At 42.1% G+C, this 27,523-nt stretch overlaps 1 protein-coding gene across 6 annotated transcripts in view; it reads right to left on the reverse strand.

The window, feature by feature from the left end:
- The window catches only part of ITPR1 (inositol 1,4,5-trisphosphate receptor type 1), a 170,395-nt gene that overhangs the window by 78,491 nt on the left and 64,381 nt on the right, over positions 1–27,523 (reverse strand). For all 6 annotated transcript variants that reach the window (XR_007708681.1, XM_035546712.2, XM_035546713.2 and 3 more), the window contains 19 exons: positions 25,963–26,214; positions 24,467–24,608; positions 23,392–23,545; positions 22,876–23,063; positions 21,267–21,405; positions 19,459–19,513; positions 18,078–18,243; positions 17,807–17,977; positions 16,266–16,331; positions 15,211–15,348; positions 13,525–13,650; positions 12,968–13,168; positions 11,202–11,453; positions 10,538–10,663; positions 9,694–9,822; positions 5,790–5,910; positions 4,972–5,156; positions 3,571–3,719; positions 2,503–2,614 (listed from right to left, as the gene is read on the reverse strand). Coding sequence is in view for 5 of the 6 variants with exons in the window: in XM_035546712.2 (XP_035402605.1) it covers positions 2,503–2,614; positions 3,571–3,719; positions 4,972–5,156; positions 5,790–5,910; positions 9,694–9,822; positions 10,538–10,663; positions 11,202–11,453; positions 12,968–13,168; positions 13,525–13,650; positions 15,211–15,348; positions 16,266–16,331; positions 17,807–17,977; positions 18,078–18,243; positions 19,459–19,513; positions 21,267–21,405; positions 22,876–23,063; positions 23,392–23,545; positions 24,467–24,608; positions 25,963–26,214 (2,872 nt within the window). In the remaining variant the exon portion in view is untranslated. The remainder of the gene's footprint in view (positions 1–2,502; positions 2,615–3,570; positions 3,720–4,971; positions 5,157–5,789; positions 5,911–9,693; positions 9,823–10,537; positions 10,664–11,201; positions 11,454–12,967; positions 13,169–13,524; positions 13,651–15,210; positions 15,349–16,265; positions 16,332–17,806; positions 17,978–18,077; positions 18,244–19,458; positions 19,514–21,266; positions 21,406–22,875; positions 23,064–23,391; positions 23,546–24,466; positions 24,609–25,962; positions 26,215–27,523) is intronic.

Genomic DNA, 27,523 nt, shown 5'->3' on the forward strand with positions numbered 1-27,523 from the left:
TGGTCACAGGAATGAGCTTTGCCACCTTTACGTTATGCAGGGACTCCTGTATTTACATCTAGTGGGTACGATTTTCTTTCTTTCTTTTTACACTTCTGGATGATTTTAAAAGCAAAGGTATTGCCTTTTAAGTGGTGACTAAATACAGTTATATGAGTCACAAGGGAGAATAAATATGACTGCACTTCTCCCAGCCAGACAGTAGAAGCTGTCCTACTACTACTAGCAGTCTATCTATAAGCAATCAGTTGCTTTTTCATATTCAGAAATCTACTTCACAAGCAAGCATATTCTTATCTCACATTATGTAACTGATCTGCTGTTTCAAAAATTAATACATTTTCGACTTTGAAGACTGAGATTCTTGTAGGATTCTCCATAGTCTGAATGATCTACCAGCTCAATCTTCTAGAAATACTGCTTTACTCAAGTTTGCAAAAAAAATAAGGAACTCCCGTAAATGAATTTCCATTTAGAAAAATGAACTGTTCTATCACATTAAAAACTTAAGGCTTGAATTTGGGTTCTGTTCATGTATAAGATCAGCCACCACTTGTATTAGCTAAGCTGACCTTACAGGGCCTCTCTTGGCTGTTTATAATGGGAGAATCTACACCGATAAATTTACTAACAAAATGTGAAACCAAACATATGATTATGTTTAATCTTTTACATCCCACTGCTTTGGGCAGGAGAAGGCATCAGCACTCAGCACTTGCTGAAAGGGCTCATCCAGCACAACTCCCTCTTGCTGGAGCAGCCTAACTGCTGCTGGCTCTGGCTTGTCCCCTAACAGATCTGACTTGTGCCGTATTGCAGATGTCTTAATAAAGGGACATGGGGCTGAAGGCTTCCAGCTGCAGCCAAGGGGCTGAGGACTGCCTCAGGGCTTTGCAGGGAGAGGGCTGTGACTCAGAACAGGATGCTGCCACTTTACAGAGAAGGACAACATGTTGAAAACAAGCTGAAAGCTGCACTTGCTGCCCTTTCCTACCAATCAATCCTGATCCCCTGGCTCTTCCCACGCAGATATACTTCTTTCTTACAGCTGATTAGGGCATTCTCCCAAAGTCAGTTTATTGGAAACTACTGCTATGCAAAGTGAGGAAAACCCCTCGGTACAGCAGCAGTCTAGAGCAAAGCAGCAGGAGGCAGGCTGGATCTTGGGCAGCCGAGAGGTGGTAGCAGCAGGTGGGAAGAGCAGTCCCTGACACGTCAGGGAGCACAGCCCAGGCCATCCCTGCCCCGTGGGCATTTTCCTAGGAGTCTCCTGCTCACTCATGGCTGCGCTGCCTGCTCAGCTGGGTGTGCTCGGGCAGCAGCCCACACGCGCACCCACAGGCAGCCTCCGTGCTCCATTTGCTCTCCCTCCTGCCAGCTCCTCCAGGTCCCTGCGCTCTGGCGTGCGAGTGCTTGCCTCCTGCTGAACTGGCAACGGAGAGCTACTTGCTGCTCCTACAGTCTCGTTTCCAGCTAAGCCAGCCAAAGCAGAGGTTGGCTGTGACATCCCAGCTGGGCATTCACCCTCGTGGTGCTGCAGCTTCCTCTGCCTTCACAGCTTCTCCTTCCCTGGTGGCTGCAGCTGTAGCTACAGCTAGAAACAGTCACTATTACAAAGCTGTCTGAGCTCTATTGCTTTTGCCTTTTGGGACTGCGAATCTTGCACTGTGCAACAACTTCAAACCCTACAGCAAGTGAGAATGGGACACGAGACACCATCTGCTTCAGGCACAGGCTCCGAGCTGCAGCACACATCCTTCCACGCCACTGCCTCCCCCTGGACCCAGCTGCCAATTCTGAACTGTTCATGAGCACCTTCACTGGGAGGACATACCGTATGCCTCTTGCATGGCATGTTCATAACCTAAATAGCTTTAAAAACGCAGGAGATGCTTTAGATTGGGATTTTGGGAATGGCTGTAGGAATGCCTAGATGCCCAAACATACTGGTGTAGACACACACTTCTGACTCAAATAGAGGATAGGCTTGTACCTACAGAATGACATTCCTCTCACCTGACAAAAGAGTTGTATGTGGGAAAGGGAAAGAAAAATACATGGGTGGCTGTACAGACAGTTTCCATCTATAACTCACAAGATGATGACTCAGTTGTACACAAATTAAAATTAAACCACAAAATATCCTCTCATTGCAAGGTTATGTGACCTGATGAAGAGTCACCTAGACCCAGCAAACAGATAAGGAGGTTATATCCTTTGTAAAAATGTAACCAATTTTTATTTTTTTCACAGTGGCAGCAACCACAAGAATTGAGTTAAACTTGCAAATCTAAAGTACAAAAGCAACAGAAGCAAGCTTACCTTTCAAATTATATTTGAAGTTGTTGACTAAAAATTTTTTGTTCCTGATCTGAACTCATTCCTGATCCACAGAAACGCTTACACATACAAAACAGCTTGAAAGAGCCAGAATAATATTTTCCTTTACTGAATAATAAATACAGTGCTTAACACAGAATGATGAACTGTAAATTACATTACCTTTTCTCCATAGCCTCTATCTTTGGTCATCATTTCCCTGAGTGTCTGTAATACTTTAATACATAGTTTCTCCTCATTCTCCTCCAGCAGCTGTTTAGTATGCTTTATTAATCTGAAAATAAGCAATCAATCAGTTCATTTTAGTACTAATATTCTAAAAATGGGATATGTGGCTCTCTTAATTAGTTTAAGCTGCAAACAGGTTTTTATTAAAATATAGTTCTGTCATACCATTATACAACCACCTTGGGAATATTCTCTCAAGAGCAACATTTAACAAGCTACTAGGACTCTGGGCTTTGGTGAAGCTGTGAAGGAAACTTGCAAAGTCCCTGGCAGGAGGATAGCTAGATAAAACCCATCTGCCTACAAGCAGAAAGGAATCGGAGGAAGGAGCAATGTAATTTAAGACTTGATGATCCTCCAGAACAAACACTAAGAAGAAAACTGTTCCACACGCTACTTTGTTAAAAACATACTGAGAGTCCGTGATTGTGCAATTGGAAATCCACTCTGCCCGGCCTTTGTTACTTACTCAGTTACCCAGCTTCCCTAATCTCTGTGCACAATCCACCTCTTCGGGAGGTGATCTGAGAACCGGGATTCTGCTCTGAATTGCTGCCCTCGAAATGACCCTGTAATCTTTCCTTTCCCTTCGCTCCAGATTTGGGCACAAGGTAGGTGATGCATGTGATAACAATTGATTTTGACACAGTTCCCCAGCATTAAGTGCTATAAGGACAAGTACCTCGCAAACATCATTAGGGTTGAAGGCAGGGATCAGCTCAAAGTTTTATACTAATTTATACTAGAGTTCATTACATTTGTATCCTGCAGCAAATAGAGATTTTTAAGCATTAGCTATGAGAGCATATCAATTTCCCCCACTCCAGGAGCTTCCCCCTACCAAAATGAGAAATTGTATTTACCATAGCATGAGATACCATGCTTTGTATAAAGCTGAGCATGAAGACATCACTCCCTAGGGCACGGGAAAATCGGAAAAAAAAAAAAACAAACAACAAAAACCTCCCAACAAGCCAGACTTCAAGACAGAAGACAGCTTACTTGCAAATGAAACCTCCACTTTCACATTTCCTCCTTGCATCTGTGTTCTCTGGGAAGAGCAGTTCAGGTCTGTGAAGCACATCTACCAGTACTGATAACTCCGCTTGGACAAGAGGACGTAAACGATCCTCTAAAGCTGATACGATGTCCTAGAATATAACCATATAGAGAGATTTAGCAAGCATTAAACACATAAGAGTTATATACAAATTAATTTCACAAGGTGCAGAAGAGTACGACTGTCCTGCCTGGACAGTTTGGCCAAGTTTTATCATTTATTAGCCTTCTTTAAAGGGGAGGTCTTATCTTCTAGCAACCCCCTCCCATGTTACTCAGTTCCTCTACACTCCCCAACTTCGTAGATGATCTTTTCCGCATAAAAGAAAGAAAAATGTGGATTTATAGCTGCATTTAAACTTTGTGATAACCATCAGGACATTTATGTTTACACATACTGACAAAAGAAGTACCACTTAAAATTATGCAGGAATAGAATTCTTCCCTTCTCCTTTTCCTACGGGAAAGCTGTATCTACCTTAAAACGAAACCACATTTATCCCAATACTTCAACAATCAGGGAACACTGAGATACATATGAAGCTAGAGAGGAAGTTTAATCAAATTGAAATGAATAAATAGACAGGAATGGATAAAGAGGAACAAAGTATTTCAGTGAGCATGGGTTGGGCAGTGTTTTTACATTATTTAATAAGTTTCCATAAAGTTAGTTAGAACAGAGCACAAATCGTCAAAGAATAATAGTTCAAGATGATGAATTTTATTTGGTATAAAAAAGGCCTTATTGAACTGTCTTCTGATCTGAACACAGAATATAGCTAGAATACCTCAGTCCCTATTTCATAATGCTATGAAGCGTTATGTTTAAATATTATTTTAAGTAGAAACAGCGTGGGAACACAGCCATTTCAGGGAAATGACTCCAGATGCAACTGTGTCACAAAGAGCCAATCATCCTTTTATTTCAAGCCATACAGTGGCTTCCAGGCAGGCCTGTGGCACCTTTTGCTGTACTGAGAGGGTTGGCGTACAAGGAGCAAAGCACTGTAGGGGTGTGGCTGAGACAGTGAGAATGTCCTGTCTGGCAAAAATAATGCTTTATTTCAAACTAATGGTAAAACAAGAACGTCTCAAGTACCAGTAACCTCAAGTATCGTCACTTCCTAGGACAATAAAACCTCTATGTTCATGTACCATGTACATTCAATTACCTTTCTTGATACAACGGCTTACATTTGATTTTACACACAGTATTCAGCATCAGCTAACGTTCACCATGAAGCTTTTGACTAATTCCCACTTAGTGTCTTTACTTAGTGAATTCCTCCTTTTGTGTAGATATGCAAGTGGTTATCAAAGGTGGAAGAGGTGCTGTGTAGTTACCTGTAATCTTTCAATTATGTTTCGATAATCCCTGGAGGCAGCAAGCACTGAATCTCTGCGGGCAGCATTCCTTGCAGTCATTCGCCAGTTCATTGCAGTCTTCTGTACAATATTATGAGATTTCAGGAAGAGATTGTTGACCTGACTGTCCAAGTCTACAGGAATTGCAATTGCTCGGCTTTTTGCTGCAACAAGCAAAAAATTTAGTAAGAATTGATTCCTTTACCCATGTACTACAGTCAATGCAAGAACACGACAAGCTCTACTTGCAATTCCTTCTACAATCTACCTCGTATGCATTTTAAGCAACACAATGCTCAGTCCCTGTGTAATGGGTCAGACCTCTCTGTAGCATTATGTTTAAAGGCTTTCACACCTCTGATCAGTTTACTGTCTTGAAATTGTATGAGCAGGAATGCATCACACACATCTCACGTGTGCTAACATGCACCTATCCAACAGGATTTGACCTCACATCCAGTGCAAATTACTCTCTTTGCTGCTAAAAGCGGAGCAAATTAGTGGGAGGAGTGATACAAAACTCCAGATGGACCATTTCCTGGTCACAGATCAACAGGATTGCAGAGTTCTGAGGTTAATCCAAGAAAGCACTTCAGGTTACAGTGGCAACATTGCTCAATAACGACAATGTACCAGCATAAGCCTGGCTTTGTAGTATGCCTTGGCACTGAATTAGTTGCAAGCGGCCCCAGCAGGAAGTAAGCTGAACTTTATTTTTGGAAGGATGCCATGTAAGCAGCGAATACTGGATGACCACATTTGCAGCATATTTAGATCTGATTACATGCATTTCTTACCTACATCTGAGAGCACCCGAATGCAGCTTTCCACTGATGCCTTCTGGCTTGGCATTAGCCAGTTGCAATGGTACACTCTGAACACACCTTGCAGCAACTGTACAAACACAGGCTGGCGAGTCTAGAACACAAGGTTAGAGAAAAATCAAACTTCTTGCATCATATTGAGATGTATCAGCATCAACTTGAGGTAACACCGGTTTCCAGCTCCAGCCCTGACTTTCTGCACACCAGTCACTTCTAACTGGTCTGCATCCACTTGTTAGACAACTTCATGCTGTAGACAGCGTATCTACCACACAATCAGCAACTGAATGGAAAGGGTGGGAACGAGGGCTGGATGGGAAATATTAAATAGACAGCTTCTAAAGCATAAAGCTTTAGTAATTGAAGCCTGACTAAGCAAAGGAAATAAGCAGTAATCTTCATCTGTTTAATCAAGAGTTATCAGCAAACGTGGCATCGAGATTCTTCTCTTAGCGCTGACCAGCAGCTGACTCAATAGTCCACAGGTAAATGGGACTTTGCTCCTGGCCAAACACCAGCACAGCAACAGAGTTGAAAACTCATTTCAAATATTAGCTGGTACCTAATTTACTGAAGAAACCAGCTGCGCATTTGTTATTTTGAATATGGGTAGTAGTTAGTGGTAAATACTATGGCTGCTATGGATTGGCCAAAATTCAGGCATGGTTTTTAGCCCTGTACTTGCAAGGTGATCTCCCACTACAGATAGGTCAGCTATTCCAGCACACACGAGCTCTGTTCTTTTGTCTTTGCAACATTCCAACTACATTGACCAGAACTCCCTGTTTGGTTTTGTACAGCAATTAGTAGAATAATTCATTTATTTTACCTATATTTTAAATATTTCAAATGAACCTAGACTGAGAAGGAATACCCATGTCCCCGTGCCTATTAGCTATTTCATGTTTCTATCAGCTGAGTGAACTACACCACAGTGCAAAGCCCACAAGACTGAGGAACACCAGTGAAAAAATACCTCCTTTATTCTGGTCTAGATTGATGTCTGTTTGTAAGAAAAAAGTGTAGTTAGAGGAAAAAGCCAAATCTATTAGATAATTAAATCCATCAAATTAATTCATTTAATAACACCATTATGAAATGTACAAAAGGAGAATCGAAATTCAAGAACCAAAAATTACTAAGAGTCAAATACCCATTATCCTTTCTAGAAATAAGCCAAACATCAAAAACATGGCAGACAGCAGTATTCTCCAAGGCACTGAACATACCTGCACTTTTGGACTTCAGCCACTGACATAGTTCTTCCAGTTCATTTTTAAAGACATGTCAGTCTAAAAAGCTTCAAAGACGTTTCATTTGCTTAAACTAGGTCCATAAATCAAATAAGAAGTGTATTCCATGTCCCACATCTCTCTGACCACATTTGTGAAGAAAAGCCTCAGGCAGGAGCACCCTTAGAAAGCCTCAGGCAGGAGCACCCTTAGGAGGCAAACAAGCTGAACAGTACTTCTTAAAGAGGAAAATTTTGGGGCAGCTATTCTTTGAAAAGACATTTATGTTCTCCTAATTTTATATTATTTGAACTTTATGATAGATGTACAAGGTGTTCCCTGAACAAGCAAGGCTGGTCCTGACTCAAGGGAGGTACAATGTAAGTCCAACGAGCCATAACATGAAAGAGCACGAGACAAGAAGAGGCTCGCATGACAAGAAACAAGATGACAAGGTGTAGCAGAAAGAATGGGGAGCGATTGAATCCAAAGGCAAAACAAAGTTGAATGGCAAAGGTCACTCACTTCTGGAGACAGTGGCACACAATCAGGTAAAAGCAGCTGCAGGCAGTCCTGCAGAATCTCAGATGTGAGTGCAAAATCCCACCTGGAGGAGTTACGGACACCCAGCAGGCAGTACAACGGGCTGTACTCCTCAGGTGGGAGAGTTCTTGGTTATGCGCGAGAGTCTTGACAGGCAGAAAAAGGTAGAGAAACAGAGCTTTTAACTTAAAGATATAGAGGAAAAATGTAGGGTAAGACAAAGACAGAGCGATCAACTGAGATGGTGAAGAAGAATTATTTCATCCTGCTAGACAGAGGGAGAGAACAAGAAACTAAAGAAAACCCGTTGGCATATAAAATTAAGGGCTAAAATATGATGGTAAGGAAGTGTATTCAAATGCTGTACACTCAAAGATGACAATTAAGAGTATGACAGCAAGGTACACAGTTCAGAGGGAAGAGCAGAAGGACAGAGCCCTGGGGGACAAGGCTAACCACTCATCTCAATTTCTCATTTTCTTCTGATGAAATTGTGACAAGCTATCGTGGAAGCTGATACCACAGTAGTTGCTGACATTTTGAAAGTCACATGAAGAGCAAATCAACTGCTGGACTGCTCAGACTTGCACAAGTGAAGACACAACCCTAATAAAGCTGCTCAGCCCAAACACAGCTGCTGCAGCCCTCTGTGCTCTCGCAGGCAAAGCACACAGTTTGGCAGTTTAAGAGTATTTGAGCCAATCTCAAACGCTGCTCCGTTGCTTTCGATGCGACCATCTTCTTGCCTGAATAAGGAGGGCTAGCTGCTAGGAGAAGCAGGCCTGTTGAATATAAAGCAGTTGGTTGGGTGAGGCTGGAAACTGGTCACCCAGACACAGGCTGAGTACTCATCCTGCCTCAAGGAGGGCAGTGTCAGCGAGAGAAAAGAACGAGCGCACTGCTAATACTGAGCAAAGAGAACTTCACCTGATACGGTCATGCAGCAGTTTTATGTACATTTTCCTGGAGGACTGCAGTCACCCAGTCAGCACACCATGACCCAAAGGGTTAGCATAAGTTCCTTGATGAGGGACTGACACGGCAAATTGCCAGGTGCCCTTTATGGCTGCTTTTGGGAACCAGATGCTTCCTAACCTGCTGCCAGTTGCATTCAATTACAAACCTGGAGTCTGCACTTTGAGCAGCTGCCTTTGGCATGATGAAGCTGCATCAAGTTTCAGCAATTACCATATCCAAACCTGACAGAACAGCCAGGCACCTGACCACTCCACCCACACTCCTCCCAAGAAGTTATTTATGAATAAAAAAATGATGTTATCATTGTGCTGCAATACAAATATTATGGCAGTGTCCTGACACTGCTGTTCTGCTGTGGAAATCTCTATCTTCTGTCACTTCACAAATGTTCCAAGCTTCTCCTCCACACTTCCCAATTTTTTGTACAAGATCAGAAGTTACTCAGCTTAATAGAACAAGAACCCTTGGATTTAGTTTATTTGTTGTTTTATTTTTTAAAGGAAATTTGAATCCTTTTATAAAAACATGCTGTCTTTGTACCCTCTGTAATGCAACGCTCTCTCCCTCTACCTGGAAGGCTTGCCAGCAAAGTTGTTTTATTTTTATTTTCATTCTTCAAGGTGCTCTGGAGAACTCCTTCCTGCCATGCAACTGCTTTACCACTGCTAGAGAGCTGGCATGCCCAAAGCAAAATTGTTTGCCCTCCTACACCTGCCCACATCACCTTCAGCTGTACTCAGATAACTGTCAGCAAAGAGGGCCTGACCCCTCAGATATAACTGGAATACAAAACATGGTTAAAACCTTCATTGCCTTACTTGCACTGTGATTTTCTCACCCTGAACCTGGCAATGACACATAGGCCTTTTGGAGAGAGCTTCTACGTGGTCTCAATGGCAGTACAGAACTGAATTTACTGATGAAGTTGTGACAGCTTCCACGGAAAATGTTTGTACTCTGATATACAAATCTTTCAATTTCTACAGCAAAAACAAACATCTTGGTCACAAAGAATACATTTGACCCACCGTGTGCCTCTTTTTAACTGATAATAGAACCAAAGCGGAATTAGCATCACTGCATTGACAAAACATCTTCACTCTTATGTCTCTACATTTTCCTACCTGCAGAGTAGTGCTCTGATCAGAGAATGGGGAACTGAAGAAAGTGGTGACTATACTCATCACTATTTCTGTAACGTACTTCTCCAATATGGAGTCAGCATGCTTTCTGTCGCTGGTGTTGTTACAAGCCTGCAAGGTAATTCATTATTGGATCAGAAACAGCTCAACCAAGGTAGTCTAGTAAGTGCTACAGACTGGAGTTTTTGATTTTGTATCAGCCTAGTCAGTGCAATTCCCTGTCACAACAATATTTATGATACTGGTATCTTTGTATTTCCAGCACATGCATAGGCAGAAGCTCAACACTGTTATTGTTTTAACGTGTTCTAATGTGTTGGCATATAACATGTTCAAGAGGGAGGGGAAGAAAGAGTACCTTAGAGGAAAGAAACTAGTAGGGTCGGGAGGACTGAGGTGTAATGCTTTCGTATGGGGAAATACTTGGAATCCCAGGCAAAAAGCCACATGGACAAACAAATGCCAAGCTTGGAAAAAATTTGTCCTGACCTGCCAAAAAAACATTGACTATTGCTTGGGAAGAAGTTAACTATCACAGCCAGAATAAGCAAGCCAGGTGGCAGAACAGAAAAAGGCATTAGACAAAGGAGTAGGGTGTGGGGCTTTTCTGATTTTTTTTAAAAGGAAAATATTAATGCGTTCCATGGAATATGACTAATGAAATCCACAGGCACAAGGGAAAAGGCAAATATAAATATGAAGCAGCACAGCATTTAGGGCACTTACTGTCTCGATGCAGCACTGCTATGTCTTATTTTTACTGCTATATACCAGATAGGTTAATTTAAACTTTCTGAATTCAGTTCCCAGATACAGAAATCATTACCCGACAGATGTCAACCAGGAAGTTCTCAAATAGCTTCCACATATGATTACTGGTGTAAATCTCTTTCATTTCTACTTCTGTGTCCACATAGCAATGATTCAAGAAGTTGATGTATGCAATTTTAACCTAAAAGTGGAAGAACAAGATTACCATTAAAAAAACTTGAATGGTATCACGAATGGATATAATGTCACATTAAAACTGCTATAAGTCATCTGCAGCTCCACTACTTTTTATTTAAGCACTGGTGAAATTTAATGCCATGAATAGAAAGACACCATCCAATAAAAAACACTGGGATTATCGCATACAAAATGTCAGCATAATAATCATTTCCAGTTCTGCAGAACCATCTGTTCAAGGTTAGCAGCATACTCCATAAACCTCTCTGCCTCTAGAACCCTATAAAAGAAGTAAGTACAGCATCACATCCCCATTTTAAGGGCAAGGAAACAAGTATGAAAGGATTTAACTTAGCTATTTACTGGGGTTGTCTACGGCAAAACCAGGAAAGGAATGGAACCAAGCACCCAGCTCACAGGTACTGCTCACCTGCCCCACCAGCTTTCCCAGGCAAGAGACTCAACATCAAATCTCTCTCACCCAAAGTCAGTACATTTCAAAGACATACAATACAAGGCCAGTGCCCCCAAACAGCCCTCACCTCAGGTATGCAATCCTCATGGGTTACTACCCTAACAATGTCATCCAGAGGAAGAAGGGAATTGCATTTTATTTCTGTGTAGACGTTTTTGCCTTCTGTGCACACAGCGAGCAGTTCTACTAAGTGGATGTGGTACATCAGCGGGCTGTTTTCATCCATCCGATCTCTTTCTGATCTCATCATCTGCACCAAAGTCTGGAAGGAGGCCCTGTCATTGTAGAACACTAGGACGTCTTCTCCTGCATTCACCAGCTAACAAGAAAGAAAAACACTCCATTAACAGATCAAAGCCTGGGCATCTCCCCACAGCATCCTCCCCCAGTCTGTGGGCTGACTGTCACAGTGGAAATCCCAATTCGCTATTCCTTAGAAACTTAAGAAGTGCAGCCACCAAGTCAGCTGGACATTCCTCTTGTGCTCTCCTTCATGGGGCAGATGGCTCAAGTATGACAATTTCTCTTAAAGAATTTACCACTTCTAAACTGCTGAAGAACTTCAAAGTCAGTCCAACTGACTGCCTAGACAGAAGTTTTGCCAAGAAGCTTGTGACTTTCCATTGTGCTTTTTTTTATTTCACGTACATTGCCTCAGCTGACTTTTTAATACAGAGAGCTGTAGCCGGACCATTTTGTTCAGAGAAACGCCTCAGGGGCATGCTGGATGGGAGGGCTGCAGGGCTCAGTAATTCCGCCCTTCTGAACAAACATCATCATTCTTCCAGCACTAGCAAGTGACATGTTAAGTCACACACTGAAGATTTCTACCAACTTCACGTTTTAGATCTGGATGGCCAGATTTCCAGAGTAGCTCAGACCTCCTGTAACTCCACGAAGGAAATGACAGCAAACAGGTTGAGACCTACTCAGGGGCTGAGCACTTCTTAGCGTACAAATGTAGGGATCAGAGATACCCTTCCACGTAGAGCTTGTGGCAATCAGCTAGATAAAACGCAGAAGGCAACCCCTTCTTCCTCAGCAGCTGCTGATCCCTGTCAAAGCTAAGTGCTGAGCATCTTTACAAACATAACTCCACGTTGGAAAGCTCACAAAACCACTTTTAAACTGAACTACAAACTATGGAAGTCCTCTGATCACTCTAGTAAACTGACACACACAGAATCCAGAGCTTGAGAAATCTGATCCTTGGGCTCCCCCTGCCGAGGAGGCCAAAAAAATGCCAGACACGCAAACAGACTGTCAAACTGATCACCTACAAATATCCCACTTAAAGGGACTTATTTACCCTTTTCTTACCTATCCTATCCTGACAACCCGATTTCAGTTACCTACACACCTAAATTGCTGAAGACCCTCAGTCTTTTCTTCCTTCAGCCCTTACCAAGGCTTACACGTTCAGCTGTTTAAGATACAAAGAAATTCTCATCAAATTATTCTATTATCATGGTAAAATTTTCCTTCTCCATTAGAACGTTGAGATTAAACTATTTCTCTTATTGTCAATTTTCCTGTGGAAAGGCAGCCTTCCTTCAGACCAAGCCTGCCTATATACTGCTTTGTAGAAGCCTGGAAAATAACTTGCAAATATCATTAGTAACTAACCACTCCTTATATCTATCGGTGAAGAGCTCAGAACGCTTTTGGTCACAAGAAGTCTATGCTTTCTGGTAGCTGTATGCTCTTTTTGCATTGTGAGAGCTAACTGTCAGCTTCTTGGCAGTCCCAGAAGCGAGAGGATCAATTTGTCATTTTCACCAACTGGTATGTGAAAACTTCTGTTCAGACCTCGCAAATCTCTGCAGCTCTCACCTCAGCCATTACCATATCTTGGCATTTCTTAATGAATTTTCCTTCCGCCTTGACAATTGTCTGCAGGAACTTTATGTACTGAACATTTCTGCCATGTGTTTCTATACAGTGGACGAAGTGCTGAACGACGCGTTCATTAATCTCACTGCAAAGCTGGAAATTGTTCATGAAAATGTGCTGCATTGTTACTGCTTCCAGAATCTAATGAAGAGGATAAAACAAAGAAAGAAATTAGAAAGTAAACAAACCACCAAATCCACAGAGAGGTCAGGATAAAGTCAACACTCCTGCAGGGTTCAGGACTGAACAGAACATTTCTGAGGACCTAATATTTCAACACATCGGCTTGTATCTACGCCTATTTTTTCAGTCCACTTCAGCCTCTTGAACTTTCTTCACTGAAATGGTCCTAAACAAAATTTCAAGGCTTTAGAAGGAAAATAAAATGTGACCCCTTCAACTGGTCTTGCAACAGAACAGGCCCAGAGGCAATCACCAAGGACAATCCATTCTCTTTTCTTGATGGAAAAAAAATTATGGCATGAGGTTGTTCTTACCCCTGGGTTAAGAAACAGGTTTATGTGCTTGTGCAGCAATGCCTGGTTCTGTTGGTTCCCAGCACAAAAGTTCTGCAAAAACTCGTGTGCAAGCTTCATTATCTCCTGCATCCTTGTGTCTTCAGCCTGTGATTGCATGACAAATAAGATGGGGTTAAAACGAATCCGAAGGTTCACTTTCAGGTGAGCACTAACTAGATGAGTCTCAGCTCCAGCTCTGCAAGAGAACTGTCACGTCTCTCTCACACTCCAAAGAAAAACAAACCTCCACCCAGTTCGCAGACATTAGGGATGAGTTTGGCCTGCTTCACAGTTCTAAAGACCATCAGAAATAGAGACCATAATAGAAATTACAGTAGTTTATTCTCTAAAATTGCATACCCTATGACCAAGCCTGCCAGCAACGTGCTTTAGTCACTTTTACACTTCTGAACATACCAGTGCACTGGCCAAACCACACATCATCACCTTAGAGCTACGGAGGAAAATTGCCATGTTCTGTTGAAATGCATTTCAGCAGTGACAGATAGGTAGTTCATGGCAAAAAAGAGATGGAAAGTTATTATTGCAACAGTTAAGCCCAATTTATATTTACTGGAATCTGCACACTACTTGCATGCTTCCAAGCACAGTTCAGGAATCAGTGCCTCTCCTCTGACATCAGCGTAGATTACTGATGGTATAAAATGCAGTTTGGAAAAATTACTGTCTGCTTTTATTTTTAAGGAGTTTCATCTATTTCCAAAGGTGAAACACTTTCCATACTGCCTGTTCACTAGTGTGTTCATAAGTATGGGACAGAATGGTGACAAGAGGTATCGAAGGGGCTACTTCTGCTGATTTTTTAGCAAAATATGAAGCAGGACAGCATGAGACTTCGTTTAACATTTCTCAAAGCTACTGCCTGCAATGACTGGTTCTCAGAAACCTGTGGAGTTCGGAACAGATGACAGGAGAGTAAGCTGGAAAAGCTCCCTCACCTGCGCGATGATAAGTACCTGTCACCAGTGACTAATGGGCAGCCAACGTGACGCACTCGGGGTGTGCTCCATCAGCACGATGCGGTGCTGTGCAAGCTCCAACTGCACAGCAGCACGGTCAGAGGGGGTTCCACACCATACCACTGACATTACATGGCACTCTGACAGGGTTAATTATGAACGGCAGACCTCGTCTCGAACCAGTTGATATTTATTTATTCCTAAGAGGGAGTTTGGGACTCTGTAACTGGGAGACAGGTGTGGTGGTGGGGCGTCTGTTTCATGTCTAACTACTGGACAGACCTGCTGATAAATCCCACAGGGGAGCAGGCTCCCGCATGTCCCTTAGTGCTCCCGGGATGGCTTCCCTACAGCTACCGCATAGCAATAGCGTCTTGCTTCCACTGACAGCTTAACTTGAAGGCAGCAAAACACACCTCCCATAGAAAGCTGAAAGTTCAACCTTGGTCTTACTCCGAGCTACGATGGACAAACATTTCGTCAGAAATTAGTACAGAACACTACTTTCAAAGACTTTAAACAAACAAAACCTATATAGGTTTTCAATTAGTTTTGGTATTTCGATATTTAAAATAGCTTCTTTGAATCCAGTTAGAAAGGTAGAAGTTTCAGGAAGATTCAGATGAGGTGCTAAAAACCCATCAATGTAACACGAAGTAAGGCAATAGCTGTACAGAAACCCAACCTTTTCGTAAGGGATCTGCAGCAACTCAAGCACAACCGCGTGCGCTCCCATGTTCCTCAGAAGCCGCTGCTGCTGCTTCCGGCTCTTCCTGACAGAGGCACTCTCCTGCACACACAGCTTGCTAAGTCGAAGCAGGATCTGGAGAAGAGACTTGCTTTAGAACTGGGTTTTATTTCAGAACATGCCAGGTGGCTCTCAGAGAGAACTAACGTCAGAACACACATCTGCATGAACCACAGCGACTCTAGGCAGCAAAATCAAGTTTTGTGGTCTCAAGATGAGGAGCAAAGACTGGGCTAAAGCCTGCCTGCTCCTGCAACAACAGCAGAGATGCGGAAGGACCAGGCTGGAGATGAGAGCCTTTGGGAAACGTCGGGGCAGGAGGCGGCTGCGGTGTCTGCCACCCCCTTGAGCAGCAGCTGCCACCCCCTCGCCACCCTCCTGGAGACGCAGCAGCCAGGGCAGTCTTTCATCACCCTGGCACACGCAAGGGAAGCAGTGAGGCAACAGCTCTATCATCACATCTGGTGGTTTACTGGCCTGGGCACTATCCATTTCAGCTCTAACTAGCACTGCTCCTGTGGAATTCAGCCGTGTAAAGTGAACCTAACGTCTGGCTCCGCAGCACAGTGCCGCAGAAAACCCATTACCTAAGAAGACAGGAGCGCCAATGCATGCTCTTTGTCTGGTATTTTTGAAATTAAATTTCAAGAGCACAGAGCTTTTTGCATGTAAACTACTCGGGACAGAGCAATTTGAATAGCTTCTTGACTTGCTTACTTGCTTTATAGCCTTTAATAAAAATATTGTGTTACCATTGAAACAGCAACAAAATGTCGCATTTCTCACTAATCCATTCTTAAGGAAAGAATACACATGTTGTGCTTATTATATTCCTGGCTTCTCATTCAAACTGGGATATGTTATTACTCAGCAAATAGTTTCCACAATGGAAGAGTGACTCAGACTTTCCTGGGTGTCTCCCTCTGACTGCAGCTCTCCAGGGCTGAGTTACTCATTTACACTTACATTTAACTATCAAGAAACAGTTTTACCTCTTTTACTACGCGGTAGTTGTAGCTGCTAGTACTTTCAGGCTTCTGTGACTTGCTGTGACCTTCCTGTGGATAAAAATCATACAATTTATTAGCAGCTTATAGTACGTTCTTCATGAGGACTAAAATTACCGTTCTAGGCTAGTGACTGCTCTCTTCCTGGAAAGGAGCGACATCCTTCAGTTTGCTGACAGTCTCAGAAAAACACACAGTTACCCTGTCATCCCACATTGACCTCTATAACATAAAATAACATGAGGGTGGGATAATTTTAGAGATAGTAACCTCCTGTCCTTTCCTTCACTTGGCACGTTCCATCTGTAATCCAGTCCCCACCGCATAAAACTTATTTTCTCTCCTCCTTTACTATTATTAAACTGTCATCGTACAGATAGCAAGAGATGCCTAACTACACACATAGAAAGTGACAAATAAATTACTTTTATTTACTTCCAATGATAAATATTCATATCCCAGGGATTATTTCTTGCATTCTCTCATCCAGTGTTTTCTATCTGATTACAGTCACACTGAGATTGAAGCATTCAGTTAGTTCTAGGCCAGATGTGCATGCCAGGGAAGTGCAGTACTATCAGGTGTGATAAAGCACCAGCATTTACCCGGTTCTTAAGCACTGTGCTCTTCTGCCATTTCATAAAAGTGAATACTCAAATCTGCAGAAACTAAGAAATATGCAGGGATTTTTCAAGTCTTTTCTCTAGAGTGTTGTATTTTGGTTTGATGCAGTGCTTTAGCACATTGTGTTCACCTCAGCATTCATTAGCTTCACTTGCGGACTTACTATATATAATAATATTCATCATATTAATAGCTGCAAGTTGTAAAAAACCAGCAACCCCACGTTACATATACAAATAATTTAGCCAAAGGATATGGAAAAAATCAAATGTGTTGAAAGGATGGTCCATATGACTTCCTTTGGGTGCAGGCACCTGGGTGTCCCCACTGTGCCTCCGCACAGCAGCTGGTGCTGCCAGTGCCCTCCCAGAGACCAGGCACAGCTGCCCGATGCACTGCTGCCCCCTCTCCCTGGGATCTGCACTGCAGCCCCTGCCTGCACCTGCCCCAGAGCCCTCTTGCCAGTGCTACATCACTTCTCTGCTGCCCTTCCCAGTCCCCAAACGCCGCACCAGCACACATGCATTGTGAATCACAGCGTAGCATCACCCAAACCATTCGCAGCTGTCCTCTGCTGGGTGACCACCCAAAGAAGTCACGCAGTCTCCCAGTGCTGCAAGGACAACACAAGTGGCACAGCAAAACCCAAACCAACTGCTCTGTTAGGGCCTAAAGATGACACTACCGCAGCTGCTAATTCTGAGCAGTTTCCACCCAAGACTAACTGGCATCTGCCGGTCCAAGCTTTCCTCTTATTCTTGCCTTATTCTAACAGCAATGCAAACAGCCTCACCAAGCTATGCAGCATGCAGAAGGGATACTTTTCGTACTCACAGTTCTGGGAGCAGTTACACTTTCAGAAAACATTAGCATATGAATTTTGGGAAGCACAACCTAATTACCTCTTTTTTCTTGTGTTCATTTTCTCCTTGCACTCCATCCATCACCTCATCAGGACCCTGGCCTTTGTATACCCAAAGCTCCGATTTTTCCACAATAGACCTCAGTTGGTCCAAATCTTGTTTTATCTGCTTGTAGTTGTCAACATCTTGGCTGGTAACAAGCAGTTGAACCTTATATGAATGCAATCCATTAGTTGCACAAAAGGATTTATTTTCAAACTGCAATATACACATTCAGATGAGGAATAATGTCCTTAATACACGCACATACCTGCTTAAAAGCTTGAAGGACTTCTTGTCTCTGACTGAAGTGCCGGAAGAGCAGCTGAAGTGCCCCAGACACCAGAGGAGGGTAGTCGTGCATCGTTAAATGCAACAAAACTCTGAGAAATGTTCTGCCACCATGATCATCCAAATCCAGCGGTGTATTCTCCTCACTGAAAACAAAGCATAGGAATTAACTGTCATATTGGGCTTAACATCCCAGCAGGTTCCTAAGCCCAGTCTCCTGTGGTGGAAAACTTTTTTCTTATTTTGAAATAAGTAAGGCACTTGTCAAATCAAATGTTACCTTAAAATATACGAGGTTGGTGTGTTTTTTTTTTTTCCCCATGTGCTGCTTAATCGTAAGACTTCCAGAAATTCATTACTCATGGTTCACTCAGCATACAGTTTCTAAGTCTTTCATGGACAAATTATGACTAATTATTCATCCCTATGTCAGTCTTATGCTATTGCTCAAATGGTTCTTGAGCATTCCTAATACTACCTTTTACACCCGCAAAATACAACCCTTCCTCAATATCACTGTTGCAAAGCTAATTATCTCAAGCACTTACAATCCTCTTCTTTGCTCTTTCTTCTGCACTTCTTTTCGGAAGATGACAAACTACCTATTTTTTCTTCATCAGTTACTCTGAATCTTTCCCAAATTCTACTTCCAACTACAAATTCTGGTTATTAATTCAGTAAACGAATCTCTCTCCCTCCCCATTTAAGGAAACAGTTATCTGAGGTTTATAGAAAAGAACTGCAGCTCTCCAAGCAGCTAAGGACTGTTAGAATATACACCTTCACAGAGCTTCAACACACAGCGGGCAGAATATCAGGATAGCTCAAGTACTTGAAACCTGTCACTGACTCATCATCCCGTGGTTAAAGCAAGGGCATAAGCAACTCCAGAAAGAAAACAGGTACTGAAGACACAGCTTGCTGTGTCTTGCACAGTCTAATGCTGCATTTAAAAAAAAAAAAAGGCATGGCTAAGTAGATACCTGTCTTAGAAGTTCCAATCCTTGCCCACACAAACTTTTCTCTAAGATTTTAAAGCAGCACTCGGCTGAGATGCACTAATCCTCCAACTTTGCTTTCATCCTTACAAGTGAAGCACTCCAATGAAGATCTTTTTTGACTGAAGGACCACCTGTGCCTTATCCATGGCTTTTAATTCAAATGGACATTACTTTAACCTGTATCAAAGGCATTTCAGGAAAATGAAGCCTAAGTAATTGAGTGGGGCAGCTGTTTCCAGTCTTTTCCCATTTACCACCTCAACTGCAACTGCAATCCCCCCCCCTTACGAGCACACTTGGGGCTGCAGCCTGGGCACTGCTGAGCTACACTTCAATTAGCACTACTGAAGTGATACTTTCCTTCCACCAAAGATCCCTTCAGCTTGTTCTTCAATATGTTCAAAGTCCAGGGCTCCTGAGAAAATAAGAACAGGCAAATGTTATGTCAGAGTTGCACCGGAGATGTTTTTGCAGCCTAAAAACATTTTGAACTGCAAGAAGTGATGTAGGTGTAAGCAAGAGGGTCATCACGAGCTGAAAGGAGCACAGATTACTGAAGCAGTTTGCTAAGATAAGACAATAAATTAACCTGCCATCAGCTCACAAATTAAACTGCACAATCACTTCAGCAACCAGGGTTATTCTTCTCGTCTATTTTCAGATTTTACCAGCATTGTTCCAGGACACTGATGGGAAACGTTGTCATTCAGAGGGGCCACTCACAAGACACACCAAGCTTCAGCTCTAAGTTCCAAAGCATTACATTCAGCAGTGACAACCATACCCCTGTGGCTCGGTCAATAAAAAGGGCTTTATATTTTCCAGTATAAGGTAAATATTATCGCATTGGCAATGACTAATCTTCCAAAATACAAAAAAAAATAGTAAAATGTGTTTGGCTTTTTTTTCCCCTGGACATTTCTCAGCTACATACTGCACAAACATGTGTTTCTTCCCTCCCTGCTGCCCCAACACTCCAACCAGCAGAAATGACAAGGGTCAGCTTGGTCTGAATTCCACTGGACTTACTGATTTATGAAATAGTTAAATGACAAGACCTGCAATTGGGCACAAGGGGCAATGAAATAAAAAGGAAATTTTGAATAAAAACCCACTGGTGGTGAGTACAAAATGACAGACTACTGATGTTACCAGGCCACCTTCTGTTTGCAAATGTTGAGATTGAAAGACCAAAGTGAATAATTTCATTTTCTGAAGTTACATTCAACAACGCACTGCTCCCCATTATCACCTCTGGTCTTGATGGAGCAAGCAGGAGTTGATGCTCTGGAGTCACCCAAGACCCTGGTCTGAGCCCAGATGCTTTAGACTTGGAGCTCCAAATCTTTCACAACCATTTCCAAATGGAACGGAAAGAGAGCATGTGGATTTAATATCTTTGCCAAAAACGTTTGCTCCCCCCTTTCCTCCAAAGTTTAGCTGACAGAAAGAGCTCTTATGCTCCCCAACCAGCCCGTTTTGAAGGCCTTGGTACCCTGGGGGGCTGCTGGACAGGCAGCCCAAGGAGAAAAAAAAGTAAACACAACCCCTTTGAAGTGAGATCAAAAGAAGCAGTCTTTCCTTTGAAGACTTCACGTCTAAAACACATTTTTCTTATCTTTCCCTGTTACATCTAGGGATACAGTCCCCAAATCAAGTGAGAAAAACTGCCGTCTAATAAGCTGCCCTTTTAAAATCCAGCAATTTTTCATGGTGCAGGTCTTAACTACAGAATACTTTTTCCCATGGAAAGTGGTACAGCAATTAACAGCACTACATCTACCCAATGCACCAACTATCCTGCTTTCAGTTAAGAACACTGGTCATCAACAAGCTTACTGACATACCCTTGTCTATCAGTACTGACACAGGGTAACCTCTGATACCTTTCCTTCCCACAGTACTTTTGGGGAATAAAGGTTTTGGTGGGTAGAGGAACCAGCATAGGGGAAATGGATATGGGAATCAGATTCACGACAGTGGTGTTTGTTGCTGGCATTTTTGGAGGGGACAGAGCACAGTACATGACACAAGACATGACCACTGCTTCAGTGGGACCACTTGTCATATGCCAAAGCAAGAACCTGAATCAATTATTCAGTTGGCAACTCTAAGATTAAAGAGCCTTCTCTAATACACACGAACTCATTCTTTGCAAAGTGACTAACCTGGTACATTTGCTGGCATTTCTTGATTGCTGCTTCCAGTGGGCGATTCAGTCATCTGGGCATTGCTTTCATCAAATTCATGTTTAAATATACAAAGTAGGCAGGAGATTCTGTAGTCCAATCTCACATTCAAAATAAACTAGTGATATAGAAGTAGTAGAAATGTTGCAATAACTTGCCTGCTTCCAGCACACATACACACAACTTACGCAAAATGCAGTGATACCATAACACAAGATCACCACAGTAAAAACGTGGATTTAACTTGGAAAAGAGGTACACAAAAGGGTTTTGTTTTGTTTTGTTTTAAAATCCCCAGATGAGAGATTTTTTTTTCAGCAACTTCAATGTGTATACTTACAGGTAAAAGACTTTGACAGAGTTTTGATCCCTTATTACTGTCCAATGCATGCACCCTCGCACTGCCTCCCCCAGCGACGAGGAAAGCGTTTCTATCTCTGTTCTGAACCCGAGCTCCAGAGCCAGGTCACTGCCCCAAGCAGAGCCCTACAGCCTGCTGCAGCCCAACAGGGGGCACTTCAGGTGTGCTGGGGGTGTCATCGGCACGAGCTAGTACAGCTCAGCCGTCTCCTTCTCAGTGCTTTACAATTAAATCTTAACAATTTTCTTGAGGAACAAAGTACAATGCAGAGAGCACTTGCAGTTATCTGCAGTTCAGGCGAAAATGCTTAACACCAGTTTTAATAACCCATGGTAACAGGGGGAACACTGGCACATTAAAATACCCTGCTGCAACATGCCAGGCCATATGAGAGCAGTTCTGATTTTAACTAAAATTAGAAATGGTGAAAGGAAGTGAATCAAGCCTCCCCTGCATGCTGCATCTGTTGCTGAGCGGAAGGGCATGACCCCAAATCCAGCTACGTGCAAAACCTCCCACAGAGGGCACAGGGAAGGTACACCACGGCGTTCCTGCTGCCTTGTGTACTTCGCCCACACGCCTTTTGCAGCATTTTGGCCTACGTGAACTTGCCCATGAAGTTACTGAACAGAACAGGGACTTGTACAGTGAGGGAGGGAAGATGGATTTCAGCATAGCAATTTTGTGTCACCAACACAAAAAGATCAAGACAGAGCTGTGGAAAAGGGGAAAAAAACTTTTGTCTGTGTTCTGAAGCCTTAGGAGTGAACAAGTGGAAAAAGCCAGGCAAAGATGGAGGAGGCTGCAAGAGGCTGGTGCATGCATAAAACACCGCTCAGGCCGACAGCTATACAGAGAGAAGTATCAAGTATAACTCCCTTCCTTGGGACATCTAACAAGTTCCTGGGGATTTAGAGAAACTATAATGACAGCAGGGGGACTATGAGCTCTCCACTTCAGCAGATCAGATATTTACAAGTCACTGTTATACTTCTGTCATACGCAGAAGTCCACTGCTGACTCATTTCTATTGCAGGGTTTCAGTCATGGCATGATAGTATTGTCATACGTGAGATGAGTGCTGCATGCCTGGAAAAGTTGCCCTTGTAACACTGCGCCCATTGAAGAGTGGGACATACAAGGCAGGAGTGAATTAAGTGGCAGCATGGCACTATACTAAGACTTAAATGCAGCACAAGATGCTACATTACTTTGCATTGCTAATACCTGAAGTATTTCTATGATCTTCAGCTTGGTGTCCATTACCAGGATGTCCTCCTTCTCTGGTTCACTCTGCTTGACATTTCCCTCAGGAGCAGCAGCAAGCGGAGTCATGGGCAAGAACCCGCCACCTCTGAGCACCACCTGGGTCATCAGCTCACCGACTCCGTGGATTGATCTCATCACATTGCTCCCTTCAGAGAGGTAGGTAAACAGGTAAGGTTATGATGGTGGAATGGGACCACATTAACAGAGCAAGGACCCTTCACGTCCTACAAAGAGAAATTGTCTCAACATGAAACAATGCCAGCTGGACATCTGAGAGCCTGGAGCAGAAGGAAGGCAAGAGGAGCACTGCAGTATTTGCAGGGGACACCTGCCCTCTCCCTCTTTCCTCACAGACATCACCCTGCTTTACAACAAAGCCACAGAGTAGGAGATGTTGAACCCAAACTGACATTTTTATATGAACCAGAAACTGCTGATGAATCATCTCCTGTGCCACTCATTTTTCAGTCTTACCTTTACTTTCCTCGCCTTTTGCCATCTTGGTAATAGGGAAGATGGTAGTGATGTGCACGCAGTCTAATATAGCAAGGAGGATTTTGGTTAGTCTGAGGAGGTCACAGAAGTTGTAGAAACCAAAATATATCAGATTTCTGGCTAGGTTAACAACCTACCAAAACAACAATAGAAAGCCTGATTAATACTAAGTATTTTGCTACAAAAAACAAGTTTTCAACAGAATGAAAAGACCAATAATCTGGTTGCAAGTCATTCTGATTACAATACCTCATAATTCCATGTAAGACTGTATAGTTCTGCATGTTATCAGAAAGCTTTCTACTTGTCTACAAATACTGAAACACCTGCAGTAAGTCTGTACCTACAATTCATATTCTGTAGCTACAAAGTCATATTGTATTTGTCTCATTACAAAGTAAAATAGATCAAGACCAGAGAGAACGGTTTTCTTTGACAAGAAAATATGCCATATCCAGAGATTACTGTTCCCAAGTTATCAAGCTTTCCCACACGTCCTCCACATGCACTGCTTCACAATCCACAAAAATAATTTCACGTGTAGTGCAAATATTTAAGGCAGACCCAACAGCTGCACATTCCTCAAATAATTTCAATTTTTTTAAATTAACTGTTCAAGAATACTACTGCATGCGTTTGCTACACTTTATTTGCACAGACAGAATATTTCAATTGGTCAGTAAGTCCCCAGGTACTGTATTGTTCTCTTCATGGATAATACCGTAAGCTCTACAGCATATCTGTGCATGCAAAGTGTTCAGTTTTACTGAGTATTTATGCCATTAAAGCTTGACTTTGTAATGACACAGCACAGAAAGTAAACATGGCTGCTGCGAGCCCAAGACATAAGCTTATATTCATTAATTGTATTTCAAGAACTGTCATTGCAAACTATCACTAACTTCAGTGGGGTTGCCTGCATGAGAAAGGAGCACACTTGACAGCACAAGCATGCTGTGGCTTAGTATTCACTAAGTACTTGCCCGCCTATCTGGTGTTGAAAAAAGTAACGCATTGCACTAAAAAAGGATAAAAATCAGAACTGGATAACTACCTCAAAAGTGAGCTTATTTTTCTCTTTATCAGAAAAAGGGAACCTCTGACACACCACATCTCTTAAATATTCCTCTACAAATTCCATTGTTTGTGCAAATCTCTCCTTAATTTCATCTTTGGAGGTTCCACTGCTATCATAGCTGAAGAGGGAAAAAACAAAACAAAAACAAAACTTAGCATGCAAACACACAGGGCTTTCCCCCGATACAATTTTTCAGTGATTTGCAAAAATCCAGGAGAAGTTAAAGACTGTTAAATAACTTATCCAAATGAGGAAACCAAGAAGCTGACACCATAATTTCCTGGCTTTTACTGTTTTATCCCATATACTCATTTTGCACTATTTAAGAGTGTCTGATGAAAACAAAAGCAAACAAGCAAAAACAAACAAAAAAGAGTCTTGTCCCAATAAAGAAGCGTTTTTTTTTTTCTTTTAAACCAGAACAGTGACAACCTATGTACAGCACTAAGGAGAACAGATGTGGCCAAGAGATGCTGACTGCAAATAAAAACAATATATATTCCAAGTAGACTTGAACTTAATAGAAATGTTACGTTGGTTTCTCAGCGTCTGTAGAGCATTGTAAAAAGAGAATCCCCATAACCTTCCACTAACTGCCTTTTTTTCCCCTCTTCCTGTCTGGTCAAGGGTCACTCACCATTTAGCCTCTGCCAGAGCTTAAGCCATTTGTTTCTGCTTTGGCATTTAAAGCTGAATATGATCTATTGCATTTCTCTCAGAGGAGATGACTAGGCTATTGAGGGAAGGGAGGGCAAAAACCACTGAACACCAGTACTAACACTCATTCTTAAAATTTAACACAATTGTAAAATGTTCGTTTCCTCTGACTGAAGAAGTTGAGTCACCGAACTACTCTAAGTGTTAAGTTACCCCTACAATCGAGTTGATATGAGTCTATGGTCAAAAAAAATCCAGTCTCCAGTCTGGCTGTGGTTTTGTATAGGTCTTTTACCCCTGCATCAGAGTATTTTCCATTGGGGTTTAAGCAACAGGACTCTGTATCCAGGACATGACTTGTTTCAGCGTCTTCCCCCTTGTCTTCACTTCTGATTGTGCTAGCTTCTGTACGGACAATCTGCCTTGAAGAGTCAATACTCTAAGTGAATAAGGCATGAGGAAAATCAAAATAGTTCTCTGTTGCTTTCCCAGAGCTAGGTCACTCATCACATCACCCTAGTCAGAGGCAAACGTCACTGTGATCACTGGATGTTCTGGAGAAAAATCACATACACCTTCCTAGTTTACACCAGGCACGTACAAGAAGGTTATTCTGTACTCAGGAAGGTTCTCTCCAGAAAACATTACAGACAAATGAAGCTACATGGATTGAATAACAGAACTTGTAAGAATAAGAACTTTTTTCTCTCTCACCCCCTTTTTTTTAAAACCCAGAAACAGCATAAATGATGCATCAGTTTAGGATTGATTGCTTTCATTTTTAAGAAGATGGAATGATTCCAGCAAGCACTTACTCATCAATAGCAATTTCAGAAGGTATCTCAGACCACAGACGAGCATACTTCACCGGCGTGACTTGTTCCTGGGGGTCACGATCAACATGCATATGAAGCATTAGCCGGCAGAAAGATGCTCTCAGATCATATGGCAAGTTTTCATCAGACATGCAACGGAGAATGAGATCCACATCCAGCTGGCCAGATATTTCATTTATGGCTAAGTACTGTCGATCAAGGCACATTCTAGCAAAGAGGTTTAGCTGGTATCTTTGGGGTGGGGGGAAATACATAAACAAACAGCTTACACTTTAATTTCCAGAACCTTCCACTAGGTATAGAGCTGATAAACAATTACATAGGCATTATAGAAAAAAAAGTTATTTACCAATCACTAGTAATAGTGGAAACATAGCGGAAAATAGAATAAATGTGGTCATCATATTTTCCTAAGAGTTACACAGAATTAATTAATGCTATTTATAAAAGTTACAGAAGAATCCAGAAAACACTTAAGGCGAGTCAGCCCAAACACTCTAGAAGATGGAGCACTTCTTCCTAATGCTGAAGCCACAGTGGTTCTCTGAGGAACAGTGTAAATAGGCTACAGAATCCTTAAAAATTAGGTACAATTAAACAGCTACTGAGTTCTGTTCCCTTCAGTCAAAGAATTTGTAGACAAAAAAACAACTTTATTCCTCAGCTTTTCAGCCTAGAAGCTAAGAGCAAGCAACTGGCATTTAAGTTATGCATGTTCAACAGACCGATAATTAACTTTTAGTCATAAAGCACATGTCCAACATTCATAAGTATTCATACCAATTTGTGTTGAACAGTGTAAACTACGTTTCCTAAAGAAATGAATGTTTAATTGGAAACAGGCTCCTTTTAACTCTAAGCACTTCTCATGGGGCCTTGACCAAACTCTACACTAAATAGTTGTTTTAAGCACATGCACAAGTCTATAAAGTGAGCTGAAAATAATTAACACTAGCAATTCTCTTCAAAAGAAAATGCAAGAAAACTCATCTTGAAATCAAATATAATTTTTCAAAATAGGTATTATAAAAGATCATCTTTTGAGCACAGCCCTCCAATAGGCTCAAATAAAAACATGTATTAAGTCTACTATATGAAACCTTTCAATGCAAAAGATAATGCAAAAAAATACCATAAAATACAGCTATTAGAAAAAAATCTAGTTGTACTTTCTGCACCACCACAGTCGAGTCTGTCAAACTATTTTCAGAAGTTTATAACCCAGACACAGGAATTTGGTTTGGGCTGAAACCTGATCTTACACTATGCCAAGAACTTGGTGTCTTGTCAAGTCATCTGGAAATATCGCTTCACATTAGAAATTGCTAAAAGCATAGCTTAAGCTGTACGAAAGAACAGTGCATTCATCAAACCAAACTTGTGGCATTTTCCTAAGTTCATATACTGTCCTGCTGAGGGCTACAGGACTGCTAAATGCTTTGAGGTTAGAAAGAAGTTTAGAAGGCAGGGAGAACAGCAGTAGCTCTTTTTTAAAATCAAAAGCAAAGCCATTTGTGCACTGAAATCCTGTTGCTCCTGC

This window comes from Cygnus atratus, chromosome 10, assembly GCF_013377495.2.
Source record: "Cygnus atratus isolate AKBS03 ecotype Queensland, Australia chromosome 10, CAtr_DNAZoo_HiC_assembly, whole genome shotgun sequence".
Taxonomy (NCBI): Eukaryota; Metazoa; Chordata; class Aves; order Anseriformes; family Anatidae; genus Cygnus; species Cygnus atratus.